The sequence below is a fragment of the Phalacrocorax carbo genome, chromosome 6 (assembly GCF_963921805.1).
Source record: "Phalacrocorax carbo chromosome 6, bPhaCar2.1, whole genome shotgun sequence".
NCBI lineage: Eukaryota > Metazoa > Chordata > Aves > Suliformes > Phalacrocoracidae > Phalacrocorax > Phalacrocorax carbo.
Window position 1 is genome coordinate 49,430,594 of NC_087518.1, and position 19,431 is coordinate 49,450,024.

General features: G+C 49.5%; 1 protein-coding gene across 1 annotated transcript; it reads right to left on the minus strand.

The window, feature by feature from the left end:
* Window positions 1-6,674: 6,674 nt before the first annotated feature.
* LOC104044698 (cytochrome P450 4B1) lies at window positions 6,675-18,886 on the minus strand. The gene is made up of 12 exons (XM_064455146.1): window positions 18,622-18,886; window positions 14,650-14,794; window positions 13,949-13,993; window positions 13,282-13,409; window positions 11,640-11,764; window positions 11,371-11,522; window positions 10,686-10,792; window positions 10,179-10,369; window positions 9,472-9,605; window positions 8,794-8,858; window positions 8,177-8,259; window positions 6,675-7,422 (listed from the first exon to the last, which is right to left on the minus strand). The coding sequence occupies exons 1-12, from the start codon at window positions 18,799-18,801 to the stop codon at window positions 7,254-7,256; spliced, it is 1,524 nt and encodes a 507-aa protein (XP_064311216.1). The 5' UTR covers window positions 18,802-18,886; the 3' UTR covers window positions 6,675-7,253.
* Window positions 18,887-19,431: the final 545 nt, after the last annotated feature.

Genomic DNA, 19,431 nt, shown 5'->3' on the forward strand with positions numbered 1-19,431 from the left:
TTCACACTCCTGAGCAGGAACACCTGACCCCAGAGACCTCACGGCCATGGACAGTGTAGAAGACACATCTGCTTCTCTGCTTCTTCCTGTGATCCTCTGCCTGTCCTGCAGCACCGTGATTAATAGGCTTCCCATCAGGAGAGGAGGCAGTACAGGTTCGTTGGTCGGCTGGCCAGGTGGCTGGGAAGCATGTGGATGGCAGTTGTTTGGGAGGCTCCTGCTGAGGCTTCTTGCCCATCTGAGGAGATGGAGAAGGATGAACATTCAGCACAAAGAGCCACTTTTGGGCTGCCTGAGCCAGATCTATGGCTTTGCAGGCTGCCTTGAAAATGTGGGACTGACCTAAATAGATTGGGCACGCGAAGGGTGTGAGGACATTGATGTTACCATGTTCTTTCTCTTGTTATCAGATGAGGTCACACAGAGGGTTTGGACAGGTCTGCCACGATGCTTGGGATTAATCTTGAAGTTAGGTTCAAGTGGTATATGCTACAAGAGACCCCATGCCCCATCTGCAGTGCGTCACAGGCTCTCCCCCAAAGCTGTTCCTCTAGGCTTTTTTTCCTCTCAACCAGCTCTAAAATGGCCTTTAGGTTCTTTCAGAGACCTCTGTCTAGGAAACAGTCCATGAACAACTAGCCTCTTATCTGATCTTGCCAGTGACTATGGATGGGAGGGAGGAGAAAGGGACCTCCATGGAGCTGAGGACATTGGAAGGTGGGATTGCTAGTGTGGGTCCCTCATGTGAAGACCTGCAGCACACTTATAAATCCAACAATGTTGGGTGCCTTACAAGATTCGTGTAAGGAACACAGGGAGAGCTAAGGGCTGAGCCTTTTAGCACCAGTGGAGCTGTTTTGGGGTGTCCTGTGGCACCTATCCAATTACTGGACCGTCTGATCTGGATCTGGCCAGCACCTTTCAGCAATCACCTACAAAATAACTCAGAAATCCTCCAAGACCCATAGGCGGAGGGGCCAGGCTGGTGAAATTGCTGGCATGGCATCAGATGAAACTTTAATAACAACACAGAAATTCTCACTGGTGGCAAAGTCCCTGGGTTAGACAATGGGTTACTGAGCAGGGTGGATTTTTACCCATCTGTCTCCTTGATAGTTATTTAATAACCAGTAACAAATGTTGAACATGGAGCCAAGAGGATATGGATTGTTTTGAAGGTCAAGTGAGATGTCAAGCGTTCAGCTTATAGGGAGGGGACATAGGGAACAGAGTGGCTAAACCCACATTTATGGGGATTTGGAAGAAGAATCTGAGCTTGGGTGATAGCAAATCTGAGTGCCTAATCCAGCCGCCAGCCTCTGCATTTTCTGTTTCACTGGTGGAGGGGAAAGAAATGCCCTTCTCACATATTGCAGAGATTTCATGGAAAGAGGGGCTATGAACATTTGGTCTGACACTTTTTAGCACAGCCTGAGGATGAAAACTCAGGGTTTTTTGCAGGGGAAGAAACTGTGGAAGCTCAAAAGAGAAAGCAAAGTGGCCACAGAGCCGCAAGCAGAGAAAACTGGAAGGGAGCAGCACTGGTCTGGTCATCATAAGGGACTGGAACAAGGCCAGAAACAGTCTGCCCAGTGCCAGGAGAACCTACAGCCCTGTTTTCCCAGGTGTCCACACTGAAGCAAAGAGCCTCCAAAAGAAGACCTCAGCATGAAGAAGCATCTACAAGTGTTCTGATAGCCAGAGTGGTCTGGGGAGGTTGGCAGGGTGAACAGCGTCTTGGTTTGACCTTCTGGACATCTAAGGCTGGCAAAACTGCAGTTGGGTGTTAAAGGACACTTGGAAGGTCATCAAATATTTGCAAAGAGCCTCTGCATGGTTGCCTCGATGATGTGGATAGCCACGTGATAGCAATGTATGCTGTGACAGGTCATGCCATAAACAAAAAACCGCAAATGTTACACTGAAGAATTCCCACCCCATACCACAACCATGGACACATCAAGGTGAGCTGTGGAAGTTGCTTTCAGCGTCTTGGGAATATCTCTGCTTAATTTAGACACCCAAACAGAAGAAGGAGAGGATCTTCTTCACTGATTTAACTCATACTGTTGACAGTCACTGTGGAACAACTGGTTTACTGAGCAGGTGAAATTTAGGTGGCAAATCAATACCTTGCCCCAGAGAGTGACCTTGCAGCAGCTGCTTTCCCGGGTGTGCCTGTGTTTTCTCAAATAGGAAGAAGAGTCCAGGCCCATCTGTCCCTGTGTGTTCCTGCAGTGCTTAGTGATGACAGATGAAATGTAGCTGTAATGCCAAAAAAAATAATAACGTTTCAGGCTTCCAAACACATGATATATGAGGAAATCACAGCAAAAGCCTAGCAAGTGTTGCAGAGTAATGGGAACTGCCTGGATCCCATCTGACCACACATGTCTCAAGGATGAATTTATATCTGGAAGTATTTAATACAGCTGTCTTACAAATATTTTGCAATTCTCACTTCATTTACAGGCTGCTTCCAGTGTAAAACCCCAGTGGGGTTTAGATGGGAATTGCTGGTACCATCTAATAACAGATTTGCCCAGAGAGCAGTGTGGGTCCTGTGCAGGGATTGCATACCCTGGTGGTCTGAGCAAGCTGCTCTTGCCCCTGGTTCTGCTGCTCCTGTTGTGCTTGGAGGCGTGTGAGAATGTACCGCCACCAGGCTGTGATGGACAGGTGCCCTTTACGTGACCAGGATGTGGCTCTACATCTATTACAACAAACTCTGTAGGGAAAGGAATATCTGCATGAGTAGATGGAGTCTTTGCCCTGCCATTATTGACAGACTAAGCTATAGCAATGAGAAAAATCCAAGATCTTTTTAACAAAAACAAAGACTTACTCTGTTGCACCCCGCATAGCCCCTCTCACAAATTCTGTTAAATTAGTTATCTGAAGGTCTGAATCAGGCAGTCCAAGCTCAGCTTATCATCTTTGCAATTACCCTTTCTGCAGAAAGTAGGGGAGGATTAAAGAATGAGGCAACCTCTCTGCATCTAGTTCTTGACTGCCTTTATTGCTCTGAGTTATACATCCTGTGTCGCTAGGTCTTTTTAGGTCTTTTCATTACTACCATGTCTCTAATATCTTGGAGAGGAAAGGTACCTGGGGGGAGGCGTGCTCAGAAATTATGTCTGGAAAGATCTCACTCACTCTCCCTCTAGGACATAGTTACCCCAGAAGCCGTCTTGCAGCCTCAGCCCAGCTGTCCAGTTCAAAAGCAGAGCAGCCCTGGAAGATGTGGGATGCAGGATGCGGGATGATGCGGGACGTGGGATGCAGGATGCAGGATATGGGCTATAGGATGCGGGATGCAGGATGCGGGATGCAGGATGTGGGATGCAGGATGCGGGACCTGGGCTGGCTGGCTCGGGGAGATTGGGGGCTGGGCTGCCATTTGTGGCATTATTTAGAAGAGTGTGACTCTAGCTCCTGGCCTTGGAGGGTGTTAGTGCCAAGAAAAGCTTTGTGTGCACATCTGATGCTGGGTTTGGGTATGCGACTGCACGGGGAATTGGGCGCCACTCCCCTCCCATGCCAAGAAGCCACAAGCACAACACACAGAGGAGGATGAGACAGTTGTGGAGCACCTTTCCTTTTCCTCTTCACATCGGAAGAGGCAATTTTTTAGTGAATCTTAAAAGACATGGTGGGGGGACAATGACTGAGCAGGGTGAAGGCAGGAGCAGCCTGGCTTTTCTGCCCCATGGCCAGGAACATACACATGTTGGACAATCCAGTTGGGAAAGCAGCAGTGCAGCCTTTCCTCTACCCCCAATTCAGTCCACTCCCAAAAACCAGACCAGAGGTACCCCACTGTAGCCTTACAGCACACTCATTGCCTTCTTTGGGCTTTTGGATTAAGCAGCAAAAATGGTGACCTGCTCTTAAAAGCTCTAAAAATGCAAATTCCCCGGGCAACCTGTGTCAGGGTTCAAGAAACCTTAGGGAGTGCTTTATGCTATGTAATCTGTATCTACCTAAATGAAATTTAGCAGCTGCCATTAATCTACACCAGGACTGTTATGCCAAGTTCCCCAATTTGGTGCCCTTTTACCCACTCCCTTTCAGTGGGTAAACCATGATTTCAGCCTTGTGCTCTTGCTCGTCAGATGTTCTTGCTTTAATCTTTCACATTTGCATGCCAAAGTTCATCCACTCCTTTTAGATGGTATTTTTTTTTCAAATCTTATCTTTAAAAGAAAACTTAATCCAATACAGAGATGCATGTCATTTGCTTCTAGTGACTTCAGCTATTTTGATTAAAAATTTTCTCATTTTACACTTTGGAATATGTAGGCAAGATACATTTTGGAATAAATGCAGTTGCCTTTATACTTAAATCTCCAAACAGGGTTGAAGGACACTGTCTCATTTCATCTAGTGAAAGGAGATGCAAGTGAAAAATTTTTGAGAAATATTTGTATTTATGTATCCAAGTATGATGTTTGCTTTGATTACAACAGCTGGATATTATTGATTTGCATTACCTTTGTGAGTCTCTATATCTACAAAATACCTTTTGGGGAGATTGCTGCCTATCAGTCATTTCCCCTCTTGGTTTCGTGCAACGGCTGTGCCTGCTCTTGTGCTTTGTGCCTGTGCTCACGGACTTGCATCCTATTCACTTGAGCATTTTTTCAATTTATCAAGATAATTTTGAATCCTAATACCACCCTCCAAAGTGCTTGTGACTTCTCATAGTTTTATAACATTTTACATTTTGATAAGAACACTCTGCCTCTCTCCATTGCAGGGATATCTCACATTTCAGCTCAGGAGCTGCATCTCACGTCCAGAGAGGGGACAGGCAGCTGGAGCATGCGGGCGCTCACCCAGGCTGCCCTGGCGCAGCGGCTGCAGCCCCAGTGAGCATCCCCTGCAAAGAGGGTGCTCTCGTTCTGACGTTCCCACTTCTTTGAGAGGAGCTGGCTCAGACCAAAATAAATTGGATTAACTCAGAAGTGAAAATAAGTTAAGCCGGGATTGTTTTCCTGGCGTAGGTGGAAAGCCAACATTGCCAAAGGGCAGGAAATAGACATGAAAAAGCACATGGAAAAGCACATTTACTGAGAAATCTTATTTTAATTTTACTTTCTAGAGTCCTGATCCTTATGTATATAAGTGAGAGCAACTGTGTGCTGACTGAGCTGCCATTTGACAAAGACTGCCTTTACGCACAATGTTGTGGTTTAGCCAAAACCAGCACACGTAAGTCTAAATATATTTTCAAAATATATATTTCTCGTTATAAGTTCAGATTTGTTCTTTTGGTGGAATTCATTACAAAGGAAGGGAGTAGCTCCATCGTTCAGATTATAATGTTATAATGTGGGGTTCAACAATTTTATGATTTTTTCTAAGTCACCTCCAGCGATTATTCCACATAATCCACCCCGTGACTATAGTCACTTCTGGGACCAATCGACGGGCTGAGCCTCTCTTCCCGCCCCACTGGGACACCTTTGGGTAAGATTGGAAACCTCTGTAGAGCCACTTTAAATCCCTAACATCTTAGAGTTGCTTCATATTTGTTTAGCATACTTGTAGCCTAGCAGTGTACTCATATCTTTGCTATTTTGGTATGTCTTGTAACCAGCAATCTTATCACCGGTAATCCAAAGAACCTGTGTATCTGTTGCTTTAATAAATTGTACTATTCATAAATCTAGCCATGACCGTTCTCATTGAATGCCACCAGCTGGGGCATCTGGCAAATTAGTTACTAACAACAAATACTCTGATGAGTGGTTACCTCTACAACCCTTAGAAAATAAACCGTTGACCAAGTCTGAGACTAAGACTGGACTTAGCCACACCTAGACTCCTCCCTGAGGAGCTTAGAAAGCAAGGGAGTCCTGTCTGAACCTCATGACTCAATGGTAGGGTCTCTCCCTAGCCACTCCTCAGACTCCTACTGTTAACGCAACAGAGTGAAAGATGACACAAGTTATTTATATTATCTCTGTTATTTATTATGGGCACCCTTTGTGTATTTAAAATTAAAATTGGATAAAACCTTGTGTTTGATATATCATTCTGTTAATGGGGCTCACCAGTGACTGGGTTGCAGTGTTGATAGCGTAGCACAGTGTATTCCACAAAAAGATCCTCCTGGTTCACTCCTGCTTTCTATCTGCCTTGTCTCTGCAGATGAGAGCTGCATGAAGTCAGCCGCTGCCTTACTGCACAGCAGCCTGCTTACAATGCTGGAACCACAGCTGACATCACCGCAATGCTAATTGCAACACCAGCATTTGGGATTTCCCAGTTTGACACTTTCTACGCCAATGATTCCCGCAGAGGCAGAGAACAGCTCCCTTGTGTCCTCCAGTGTACTCAAGCATACAGTTCTCATAACACTATCAGCTTAGGAAAATTAAAAAAAAAAAAAAAAGAGATGTAAAAAAATCCCCCTTCTAACTATCAGAACTCCCCCTTGCAGCTTTAAATGAATATTGCACATAGGACCCCTGTTGAGATGGTGCCCATGTGAGATGCCATGTTGGCAGTGGCTGGAGACCCGCGAGCAGGGGCCAGGCCAGACGCCCCCCCGAGTTGTCTCTTGCTGCTCGTGGATTTCCTCTCCATCTCCCATTTCTAAAGGGGTTTTACACCCTATTTGTGATGAAGCAGGCAAGCATCAGCAATAAAAACTGACGCAGCTGCTGTTACAGGAATAATTACTGGTTTATTAACACAAAAATTACAGAACATTTTGCAGTTTAGGCAGAATTTCAGAGCCCAAACTGGAATCAGTGCTTTCAACAAAACAGACGCATTGAGCGCGAGAAGAGAGACAGAGGTCTGCCAGGGGCTGTCCCTGCTGCAGGCGAGGTGGGCTGACCTCTAGGCACTGAGGAAGGTGCCAACGATGGAGCAGGGCTGGGAATGGTCACGGATTCGGCCAGGACATGAGGGCAAAGGCAGGATTTGGTAAGGAGGAAGCTGGTGGGACCTGCAGATGTTCTCAGGCCCCTTGCAGTGGGAGGACAACCCTCACGGCAGCTTTGGTTGGGCTCTGCAGTGGGACGAGGGGAAAGCCAGCAAGGAGGCATGGCCACGCCTGGCTGCTCCGAGATCCAGGCTACCTGGGCCCAGGCCAGAAAGGGCTTTCAGCTGGTGGAAGAAGCACATAAATCAGGAATCCTCATCCCCAACCCTGCCCTGCACCTTTTGCCCCAGAGAAACACTGTCCTGTCATCTGCTTGGTCCCCCCACCCCCGGCGAACGCAGGACGTTTTCCAGCATCAGTGGATTTTCTTTAGATACAGGTGAATCCCATTCTTGGAGCGAAGGATGATTTGAGGTATTTTGCAGGGAGGTTTGGCGAGATCAGGCGAGAGCTCGAAGCGGAGCAGGGTCAGGGCCAGCGCCACCTTCATTTCATTCATGGCAAACTGCTGCCCGATGCAGTTCCTGGGGTAAAACCAAGCAGCTCAGACACCTGATCTCAGTGCTGGGCACAGATAAACCCCCACAGCTGGACCCTCCCTTTCACACCAGCACACAACCCTTCCCCTCGGCAGCTCTGGGGGTCCCAGCCAGTGTTTTGGGTGGCAAAAGCAGGGGCATGGGCAGAGCCGAGGAAATCTGGGGCAGCATCAGGGAGAGCAGCTCCTGGATGTTCAATGAGCACAGAGAGGGAGGGGAGATGGAGAAGCCATCAGAGCCGAGGCAGCAGGTCTCCAGGCAGGAGGATCTGCAACATGTTTGCCTTGTTGGGATGAGCAAAAGGCAAAGGGAAGGACTGGGAGGAGGGGACAAGGGGGAATCAAAGGATGAGGGGGTGGGATGGGGCCTCTGCATCAAGGACAGGAGGACAGGAGCTGTCCATGGATACTGCGGGATGCTGCAAGCTCCCTGTGTGACACCAGCAGGATGCTCAGAAGCACTGGGACCCTGTTTGCTGTCCTCAAGAGGGGCCCGGCGATATTTCTTTCCCATTTTGCCTGCTGCTATCAGAACCCCACTGTGGCACAAACGCTTGTTATGTGCTCATGAAATATTTAACGCTGCGAGGCCAGGACTTCAGGCGGCGGCCTCTGAAAGCACTCTGCAAGTGATTCCCCAACAGCAATTACAACAGCAGGACACACTCCTCAGGCTGAGCGGTTTCCAGGGATGCATATTTTCTCTCCCTGCTACTCCTTCAGCGTTCAATACACCTTACCTCATTCCAGCAGAAAAAGGCAGAAAGGCATGAGAGTGTCTGCCAGAGATGTTCTCCAGGGAAAACCGCAAAGGGTCAAACACCTGGAAATGAAGAATAGGCAGCAAGAAAAAACAGTTATTTAAGGAACACGGTACTGACCGGTATCTTCAGAAATCTGACACTCCATAATTTCTGAACAACCCCACTGGAGAGAGAATTCATTTTGAGGTGGACTGCAATTCATATACCAGACTCCCTTGCCTTCCACTGAGCCTTGCAATGGTGCTGCCAAGACAAACCAGACAGAGATATGATGAAAACTGGGGAGCCAGGACCCAATTCTCCACCTGTAGGCTGAGCAAAAAATCACCTTTTTGCCTGTTAATACAACAAGCTCTTCAGAGCACTTTGTCTTACTGTTTGGGCAGCATCCCGCCCTAACACTGCTGTCTCACTGCCCTGTGCTGCAGCTGGCTGAGACTAAGGCAAGGCAGTCACGTCTCAGCGCGGTTCCCATGGCCAAAGAAGCTCAGCAGGAAGGTGGGGCTCTGCTCTCCTCCTAACAGCTGAAGAGGGCATTTGAAGAGGCACAGCATAAAGGGGAAAAATTACTAGAAGGGCAAAAGAAAACTTACCAAAGGGTCTTTCCATACCATGGGGTTTCTGTGAATAAGATAAATGCTTATTGCAGCGACACTGCCTGTAAAGCAATTGAGGAAGAGAAAAAGGCTCAGTGGCAAAGAAACTAAAGAAGTTGCTGTTTAAATCATTATGGTCTTATCTGTCAATTGGAAACCGATGAAGGGTTTGTCATTGGCTTTAGAGAAAACTAAATATTTTCCGTTTGTTTAGTAGTAAGCAGCCACACAGTGGAAATGAGGAAGGCACTGGCACCGTAGGCACATCGTCCCCCCACCAACACTGTCTGCTTGTGTGCTAAAGCAGAGAACGAAAGCAGCAGCACAGGGCAATCCCCACGCCACAAGTCAGGATGGTACTGGTCCCCGTTCCCCTGCGCCTGCAGTTTGCCAAAATGGGTGAACCATGGGCTCACGCTTGGCCAGGAAGAGAAGGGATTTTGGAAACAGGCACGGCTGCCCTATGGTGGTGGTGGCAGGAAGGATGTCATGGGCATGCCGCTGTACAGCCCAGACCTCAGTCTATCAACAGGATGCCAACATCTGCACCGTCCTATCTGAACATCTGTGCTGGCGAGGACCAGGTCACAGAGGCAGGGCTGTCGCCTTAGCTCTGCGGCAGGCAGCAAGATCTCCAAGAGCACAACTTTGTGAAGGCGAATGGGATTTACAGACCTTCTGGCAAGGTGCGACCATCGGGGAAGGTGATGGGTTTGCTGAGCTGCCGGGACACGCCAGGCACTGGTGGGTAAAGGCGAAGGCTCTCCCTGATGCACATGGTGCTGTAAGTCATCTTGCCCAGGTCCTCCCTGCCGGGACAGAGGCAGGCTGAGCCGCACGCTCCCCCCAGCGCCCTGTGCCGGGAGGCCCCTTGCCCTACGGCCATCAGTCCCCAGGGCAGACCCCCCTGCAACAGATGAGGCATACAGAGGGACCCACAACATCCAACCACAGGCTGCTGCAAGCTGGGCATCCCAAGACACCTCTGAACAACCTTAACAACCCCTGAACAAGCACAAGTGCAAAGTGGCAGTGAGAGGTGAAAAGCCATAACTGCAACATCCTGTGGCGAGAAAAGTGGAGAGAGCAAAGGGCAACGCTGGTGGCCCAGGTCTTGGCACGGCATCCAGCGTGTCCTGGTCTGGGACGGTTTTTTTCTCATTTCTGCCCTGGCAATAGGAGCCCTGAAGCCCTGAATGGCAGGGAGGCAGATATACCTGAAGGATGCAGTATCTGCTCCATCCTATGAAGTCCCCGTGCATGCAGTAACCTTACAAATCATTCCTTCAGCACCCCGGCTTTTGAGCCTTGAAGACATTGCTCACTTAGAAATACCGGCAATGGGATAAAAAGTTACCAGCTGAGGAAATGTGCAACCTTACCACTGAAGTGTCTTCCGGTCCCCCAGGATCCCCTGGATCTCCTCCCGGCACCGTGCCTGGTGCTCGGGGTGTGACGCCAGGCAGTACAAGAGCCAGGAGATCCCGCTGGCTGTTGTATCGTGGCCCTCAAACATGAACGTGTCCACTTCGGCACGCAGGTCCTCATCGGACAGTCCAGCTCCATTCTCATCCTAACAGCCCAGAGACACTTTCAGTGGCCCACGTATATATAAAAAATATATTTATTATAGTGGCCCAGATATAAATATAAAATATAATATTCCAGGAGGGGATATTATATTATTTCAGCTATTGCAAAGGGGCATGGAGATACCCCTGGGATATGCATAAACAAAATCAATCTCTGTTTAAACTGAATTCAGGGCCTCTCTTCCTTGGCTTATAAATCCCTTTATCCCCCCCGCTATTAAACCAACAGGACTATGAAATGCCTCTGCCTGTTGTATTCCCCAACAGAAGCTACAAACTTCACTCCTTGCCACTCACTTTGGCACACAGCAGAATGTCCAAGAAGTCCAAATGTCTCTTCTTCTGGATCTTTTCAAATTCCTGTTCATCTTTAAGGGACTCTTTTCGCTCATGGATCACCTTGTCTGGGGATGAAATAGTTAAAGTTTCAGGAGGGACAGGAGATGCTGAGCTGCAAAATTGTCCTGCCAATGCTAAGCTCACCCAAGGGTATGGGCACCACTCAGTTCATCATGCATTTGATACGTGCTTCTGCATCCTAGGCAGTTTGGCTTTTTCAGCAGCAAATGCTGTGCACATTACCATCCTCTTCTGCAAAATTCTTTGCCCACCACAGACTACTCAGCCTATTTTACCCACCCCTCCTGCATTAAAATCATGGCTGGCCTGGGAAGGAAAATCATTCCTTGCTTCGGTGTTGCCTGCAGTGCCCATACCTTGTCTCACCAGTCCCTGGTCATTTAACGAGAGTGTTCCCAGAGGGAAATTCCTCCGTTAGTTCAGTTTAATAACCCAGGAGTTGTGAGACCCCCTTGCTTCATGCCTAGATGAGACCACTGCTGCAAGTTGGTGCTCTGCTTGGATCCCAGTTCCGAGCTGCAGGGCAGGATCATTGCATGGGCAGATGGTAACTCGACTGCCTCTGGTCAGCCATCACCCACCCTGCTCGAAAGCTTTGGGAGAGGATGAAGGCAGGGAATACCTGTGTGGTCGTGAGCAAGCTGGCAGACCTTCCTGAACCGATATCCATGGGGGCTGAGCCAGTAAATGATGTCATTGTGGTAGGGGAAGATGCGGAGGCGCTGGTGCACCATGTGGCATAGCTCATATACAGCCTGGATGTAGGTGTTTTTCCTGGGGAGAGGGGAATGGTGGAAGTTTGTAAATTTGGGACCATAACGATAAACAATTTGCCCACTTCCCTTCAGAGCTGCAAACTTTCTGCCAGGGTTTGCAGCAGCCAGCACTGACCTGTTGGTCTGGCAGTTGCTGTGACAACTGAAGGCACATTTCATGATGCTATCGAGAGTCATCAAGCTGACATGCTCAAAGAGCTCCACTGGTTTCCCATCTGTGATCAGCTGCTCCCATTTATCCTAGGGTGCAAAGGAGACAGAAATGAGAAGGCAACCCTCTGATAAAATGAATGCTCAGCTAGGGATACACCCCAAAGAAATGGAAAAAAGGTGAGGATCTCTTAGTTGCCTTCAAAATCCTGGAAGCCAAGAGTGGGATGGGTAACATGAGATTTGTCTCAGGCAGCTGCTACTCTCAGATCCTGGCAGCAGTGAGCCTGGGTACACCGTACCCTGGGGCAAAGGCACCCCCAAGAAGCCCAGGACAGGCGCATTGCTGGGTGAGGCAGAATGTTACCAGTCTTTCTAAGGGTGCAGTGTGTTTCCTGCACAAGAGCAGCATATGTCAGCACTGGGCTTCACCAAGTCTGTGTTTTCTGTCTCTCTCTTACAAGCACATATGACTTTGGTGTCTAAGATGCAAGCTGCTGTCTCACAACCTCTCTCTCACTGTGTTTTTCCAGCATATAATACAGGAGTTCTTGCTCAACTACTCCATAGGGGATCCCTAAAGAAACTATAAATATTGTATCTCTTGCTTGGCAGACATGAAATTATGTTTAACCCTCCGTTCCTTTGTGGCCTCAGTGGAGCCAGTGGACTCCAAAGCTGAGAAAGGGAGGAGATGGAGGACCACAGTCACATCTGAGCTCCTTCAGCACGAAACCAAGCTGGGGAACAGGGCTTATATATGGACAGACTTATGTCCTTAGCACGTACAAAGATTGCCACCTGGTGGCATGGGCTCTCACAATAGACATTTTGCATTGTCTGCAAGGAATTATAAACTGCCAGGCACTTGTGTGCATTGCAAAAGCCCTCCTGGCTCTCCAGTCCCTGGCTCCTGGCTGCTCCCTGGGCCGGTGGGAGTGCGGACATCCAGGATCCATGCAGAGCTCCCGGGGAGGTTGGATGGAGGGAGGCAAAGGAGGAAGAATAGATCTGGCACCCAGACTCCTGCCAGTCTACTCGCACAAAGCCCAGTGCCCCTCACCTGTAATTCACACTGGTTTCCATTGTGCCCAGCACCAATGGATGGAAGCACAGTACAGTTTCACTGTGTATTAGGCAGGGCAGGGACTGCAGTCCAGTCATGGGTGTGTTGACAGCAAACGATATCCTTTAACCTTAGGTCACAGTGTAGCTCTGCTCCAACCTTTGTATTTTCGGGATTTATTATGAACCTTTATCTGCTTCAATTTTTCATTTACAAAAATGTCTTATAAGAAGTTGCAGTTGTGATTGAGATTATGCAGAGTTTGGGGACAACAGTAATATTAATCCTCAAATCTTAGCCACAGAGCCCAAAGCAGTACCAGAAACCCCGCAGGGAGGCTCAACCTGCTTGTTCCTTCCAGCCTGTGGGCAGGGATTTGTGGTGGCTCAGAAACCTTGACCAGCACAGCCTGTCCTTACACTTACCAGGCTGCAAGTAGGGGCACTGCAAGAAAATAGTGCTCCAGTGTTTACCTCCTAAACAGTCAGGTTCAGGGAAAAGAAAACAGGGCAGAGAGAGGAGCATCAGATATGAGTCCTACCAGCATCACGTTAGTAGACTCTGCCATCAGGGCCACGTACGGTTTCAAGACGTCATAATGAAACCCTGGAGTCAGGAGTTTTCGATGTTGGTGCCATTTTGGCCCATGTAAGATCAGCAACCCGTTCCCTGGGGAAACACAGGCAAGGCATGTTTTGCTGGGCACAAGCAGGCTGCTTTCACCTGCCTGCAGAGACAGCCTCAGCCTGCAAGGAGCATGATTAAATCTGCTCGCTGAGCTGCTAGGAGAGAGTGTTTCCAAATGTTGCTGTCAGCTCCAGGGTTCCCCAGGCTGAGCAGAGCCCTGCTCACTGAAACCACACAGTGCTGCCTTTGAAAAAAAAAACACCAGCACTGCTGGAGCTGAGAAGTTCAGATCAGCAGATGCATTTTTCACTGGTCCTCCACTGAATCTGAGCTTCTCCTGTCACTGCCCTTTGCTAACTGTGGATGTGTAAGTGGTTCTCATTTGTACTATGACTATATCTGTACTTTCTGTCCTTGAAACACAGAAAATAGCACTCTTTAGTACCTTTTTCAATAAACGTAATAATTTCAGGAAGCTTTTACCTATAACTGTATCAAGGAACAAGCACAATGCTGTTTATAGCATGGTCTTGACTAACTTCAGAACTATTCCTGGTAGGCAAAGCCCTGGGAATACATACCGATCCACGGGACAAGGTGTTTATAGCTGATGTTATCCTTGGGATCTGTAAAAAAAATCATCAAGAAAGAGAAAAGAAAATAGTAAATGTTTCACTAGCACCAATCTAATGGTTTGCACCTCAACCATCCCTCTGGGCTCTCACTTTTGGTTGGGTATGAAGCAGAATCAGTGGCATCCCTGCAGAATTCAACAGTATTTCACAACAAAATAGCACTGTTTGACCCAGCTGCGAGAAACACGTATAAAAGCAGATGCCCAGACTGGAATAAACAGAAGTATTGGTAGTCCAAAGTCTGTGCTATGTGATAAACAACCCTCCCAGACAGCACTGTTTAGCACCGTTCTCTCTCAGTGCATGAAAGATATTGGCTCCGCAGTAGGATCCAGGGGACTGAGCTGAGATAAAAGCTTCCAGCTGTCTTCTCCTTGCTGGGATCAGGCACTGAGAAGATAACTTTTCAAGGAGCACTTGAGGAAGTTTGATTTGCCAGATTTGGAGGGGGCCCTGTCACTTACGCAGCCCTCTGCCTGAAGCACTGAGGGCATGACAAAAAGGAGGGGTATCTCTCCATGCCTTTGGATGATTACTGCAAGACAATCTCTCTGCAAAACCCTGCCTTGCTGTGAATTTTTAGGCTGGAATGGGAAATCTGCAGGTTATGGTTGTTGCTCCACAAGCTGAAGGCATCATCTTCTCACCTCCTCTGGCCAACAGAGCCTTGGCATAGTCGGGATTGGTGACAACCAGGAATGCTGAGAAACTCCCGAACCAGAGAGGGTGAGCGTTTGGGTACTTCTGTGCCCAGACCTCTACCTTGTCCAGCACCTCTTCCACCTCGAGAAACTAGTTGTGGAGAAGTAAAACAGAAAGATTAAACAGATTCAGAGAAAAAATACAAATAATCTCCCTATACACTGTCTTAAAAAGCTCAAGGTCTTTCTGCATCACAAAACCAGGCAATGGCAAACATGGTGTTGTCCCTCTGGGTTTGCAGAGCATGAGAATTAGAGATGCTTGCTACTTTTAAACCTCATATAAAATAATTTTTCCTTATCAATTGACCCTATCCATGGAGAACATCCTCAGGGACAGTGGTGGTGCCTATCAGTGCATGTACGTAATCTGTTCTTTTTCCACGGCCACCCCAAAGAAGAGTCAGATTTGCCCCAGCCGGCATCAGCGTTTTGTTGCTCACAAATATGTTCTCATTTGCACATGGCTGAGCAATTAGCACCCTGCAGTCGTGAGAAAATACAGCAGCACTTTTACTGCAGCCAAGAGCATTGCTGCTCTGTGTGCACCAGTGCAATGATGCCTCCTGACCGGGAAACCTGGGCCACAGCTTCCTCCAGCCATTTAGGTGGAGAAGGCCAATGTCCAGGTAAAATTCAACAGAATGAGCTCACAGTCACTGATGGGGCATACAGAGGAGGGGACGCTGGTTAATAATGTCAAATTAAGTTTTCATTGGTTTCCAGGAATTTAATTTAATGGCAATGAAGAGCTGGTGCTCCCAGAAGGGTTCATCTCTGGTCCTTGGAAGGTGCACACTGAGGAATAACATGACCACCAGCATTTGTAACAGCGACACTGGCGGGTTCACTCTTTGAAAGTGATCACCATTTTATTGCTTTTATAGCCAGTGTTATTGCATATTAAACAGGCAATAGCCAAAGAACAAGTGGAAAGACTGGTGGAAAGATCCAAATTCACAGGCAGAGAAAAAAAGATCGGAGAGACAAAACTGCGTAAGAATTCCCTTTCTTTTAACAGAAACTACTCTGCCACAATATGCAGGGGGAAAGATTTTGGAGAGCTAGGGCTGACATAGCTGCTGCTGCTTTGACTTGAAGCTTGAAGTTCAATTGCATCTGCATGCCATTGTAGAAATCAGCCACAAAGTCACCCTATTGACTGAGTCAAGTGAATATTTGCTCAATCGCTTTGGTGCTGAGTTATCTCAGCTCAGCTTTCAGTTTGACTAGTGTTTCTCAACCGGGGAGATGGGTTATATTTAAATAATCAGCCATGTCAGGCCTGTCTCGCAGAGGATGCTCAGGAGCTGCAGGATGTCTGCCAGGGAACTGTGCAGGCTGTGTGGGGGCACGGCCAGGCTCCATACACCTAGGCTGAGCCACCCTCCCCGCGAGCTGGGAGGGTCCCTGCGGCACGTCCTGTGTGCCTCCTGTATTTGGCAGAATGACAAACTACATCCAGTTATCCCTTATGATAGAAAGTTATCATTCAAGTTCTCTTGCTTAAGTTCAAGACTTTGGATTTATTAAAGAGAACCATCAATTTCTTTGGTTGCAGGGATCAAGTTTTGGGGGAAAAGAAGGCAGCAGGACTTGGAACAGTGCCTTTAGCCAAGTGATACTTGAACATGTGGAAGTCCCTTTGATACAGCTGCTTGTGCTTCCTCCTGTCATAAAACCACAGAAAGCACAAATGGAAGTAAGGACTGGCTGGTAGAAGTCCTAATGCTAGAAGACTTTGCATCCAACCTTGTTTTTGCAGTGCCAGCCTCTGTTTGTGCAATCAAGAACCATCCCTGCGCTGGCAGAGAATGGGATGGGTTTATTTGAGAGGACAGATTATCCCCAAGTTGAGTAACCTCCACCTGCTGTGCCGAGCTCTCCCGGGGACAGAGGGTGTAAAGTCCTGTGGGCTGCAGAGGAACAGGAATGGAAAGCTCCTGCTTCTTTACCAGGGCTCCAGCTACCAGGCTCTGGGTGAAAGACCATAATTTCTACTTCTTCCTCCCTTGGGGGCTTGAAAAGAAAAGTATAACCCCCACTCGGGTGTAAGGAAGAAAGTTAAAAGCCTGATGTCACACGGAAATGCAAGTTTTGAAACAAATCCAACATTAAAAGCATCTGGGAAATGGTGCTTAAAGGTGCTTTTAATGACTATGTGCCGATAACAAATGAAACAGAGAACACAGGAGCTGAAATCTGAGCATGAAGCTGCTCTGTGCTCAATCAAAACCAGGCCAGCTCCATCACTGCCCGCACAGGGCAGATGCAGGCAAAGGGCTGCTGAGGGACCAACAGCCCCCCCCGTGCCCGTGGGGCAGCTCTGTGCTCTCCTCTGCTTCCCACCAAGCACGACCTTGGGAAGTTGGTCTGGCCAGCTTGGAGCTGGCACTCTGGGCTTTAACAAAGTCGTGCTGCTGCAGTGAGACTGAACAGCTCTACGCAACCTCTCCTTTTATTTTAATGTAATTTCTACCAAATGATTTGGATAAGCAGAGGCTAATACCTAAGAATGCTTTAAAACAAAGTCGTGTATTCCCAGGAGACCCACCCAAAGCACGACAAATATATTTGAGATACTAAACTGACCTGAATCATAACTGGCAATTAATCACTTTAAATCAACAGAATAGGAAATGTCAGTGCTCTCCCTGAATTCAGCTCTGTGGTCCTCCTCCAAGGTGTCTGTAAACTTGGTATTCAGCATGTGCCCAGAGCATTGCCAGTTTCCTCACTGGCTCAATGAACTGTTGGCCTCTGGGGGATTCAGCAGCATTTAGTCAGCAAATGATTAAATTTGCAAAACAGGAATTCTTCAAAAAATACTGTCCAAGGTGAAAGTTGAGCCATGAACAACCTAGCCACCACGGGAGTGAGTGATTGGCAGAAATGGTTAAATCCCGCTCGAGGATAAATAATCACAACTGACAAACAGGAGATCATTATTTAACTGCAGTTTTAAAGTCTAACTGGCAGCACAACAAAGCCCTAAACTGGCCCATCTTCATGCTTACATTGCCAAAAGACTGACTGTCCCGTCCAGCACAGCAAAACCGGGGCCGCCACGGCACAGAGGCAAGCCCTAGGAGGTCCCCTCCAAATTCCCCAGCTACTTTTCAGGGTGCCAGTTATTTAACGTGCCACAGATTAAGCTAAAGCAGGGCATCAGCAGAGCCCGGGAGAGGCCAGGATGATCTGAAGCAGCCTTTAGCATGTACAGAAAAGCCCTTCGCATCAGGCAGCTCAGTTACTCCTCACATAGCTGCGGATGAGTGGTGCAAGTCTGTTTACCGAAGCAGTCACACTGATCTGTGCAGGAGAGCACATACCTGGGGGAACAGTCACCCACGCCTCGAGCACCCAGAACAGGGCGGCTTTAGTCAACGGCTTTAATGCAACCTTAAAAACATCTGTGGACCCTGTGCCAGATGCTGTACCTGGAATGCTTTTTGTGGATTAAACGTGATTCAAACTGATGAATGCCCTGCCTGGCTCACCTGGCCGTGAGTCGGTGCAAGCTGGGAAGGGAGATGGGGTGCTTCTGGACGCTGGGAGCAGCGGGCAACCGCTCGGCGCCGCAGGGGCTGCTGCAGCGGCCGTGCCGGGCTTTCACCGGGGTGAAAGGGGAGGTGACAGAGGTGACCGCGGAGCCAGGCCCGGGCCAGAGCAGCGCGGCCCTGCTGCCTCCAGCGCCAATCCCGGGTGACACCCCGCCAAGACCTTGCCCACGCCACGTTATATTACCCCTTCCTTCACCTGCGAGCCAGCTAACCCCTCCTGCCGCCGCGCATTTTGCAGCAGCCTGCGTGTGCCGTCCTCTAGGCACCGCGAGCAGAGGATGCGGTTTGTATGGCGGAGAAGGATGCCCGCGCCCCCCTTAGCCCCCCGGCAGAGCGGACCCGGCTCTCGCCCTACCTCGTGGACGTGGCCGAAGAGCCAGTGGGTGGGGTGCCCGGGGAAGTCGGCCAGCGCCCGGAGCAGCTCCCGCCGCCGGTGGTACAGCTGGATGGCCTTCAGCAGCACGCAGGTCAGGCAGAACACGGCGGCCAAGTGCAGCACCCGGGAGACATCCACGCCCAGCCAGGAGAGCTTCATCCCCGCCGGCGAAGGCAGCGACCGGCCGCCCGCCGCTGCCGGCGGCCTCAGGCGGAGGAGGCCGGTGTCACCGCCCGGGCCGCCTTCAGCCAATGCAGGGCGGAGGGGCAGGTTCAGCGCCCGAGCGGCTGCCAAATCACGGCGGAGCTTGTTGGGGAGGGGAGCACCCCGCGGGGCCGCGGGCACGGCGCCGCTCGCCCGCGCAACGGGCTCAAAGCCGCCGCCTTGCTCCGCTCCCCCGCCGCCGGCCCCGGCTCGCACCGCGGGCGCCGGCGGGGACGTGGGCCGGGAGGGCAGGGAAGGAGCCCGGCAGCTTGTGCCGGCGGCGGAGCTGCCGCCTGCGGGGGGAGGCTGGGCCGGCTCCCGCCCCGGAGGGCCGAACTGCCCCGGCACGGCTCGGGGTGTCCCATCACTCCCAACCCCGGCTGCGGGCCTACGCACGGAGAGCTGCAAAGACCGAGCGCGATCGGGGCTTTTAGGGAAAAAAAAGGAAAAAAAAAAAGAGCCTGGTCGGGTGAGGGGGGGTAACATCCCACCAGGCGTGGGAAGGCGACACTTGGGAATACCGCTGCTTTTGCATGCGGCTCTTCAGGCTTTTAGTACACACAAGCCTGAAGGAGCAAATAGGCA

Coding starts and splice junctions, on each gene's coding strand:
- LOC104044698 (XM_064455146.1), bottom strand. CDS start 18,801: ATGAAGCTCTCCTGGCTGGGCGTGGATGTCTCCCGGGTGCTGCACTTG. Junction 13,994..14,649: donor GGCTCTGTTGGCCAGAGGAG/GTGAGAAGATGA, acceptor TTTTTTTTACAG/ATCCCAAGGATAACATCAGC. Junction 9,606..10,178: donor GACCGGAAGACACTTCAGTG/GTAAGGTTGCAC, acceptor CTGTCCCGGCAG/GGAGGACCTGGGCAAGATGA.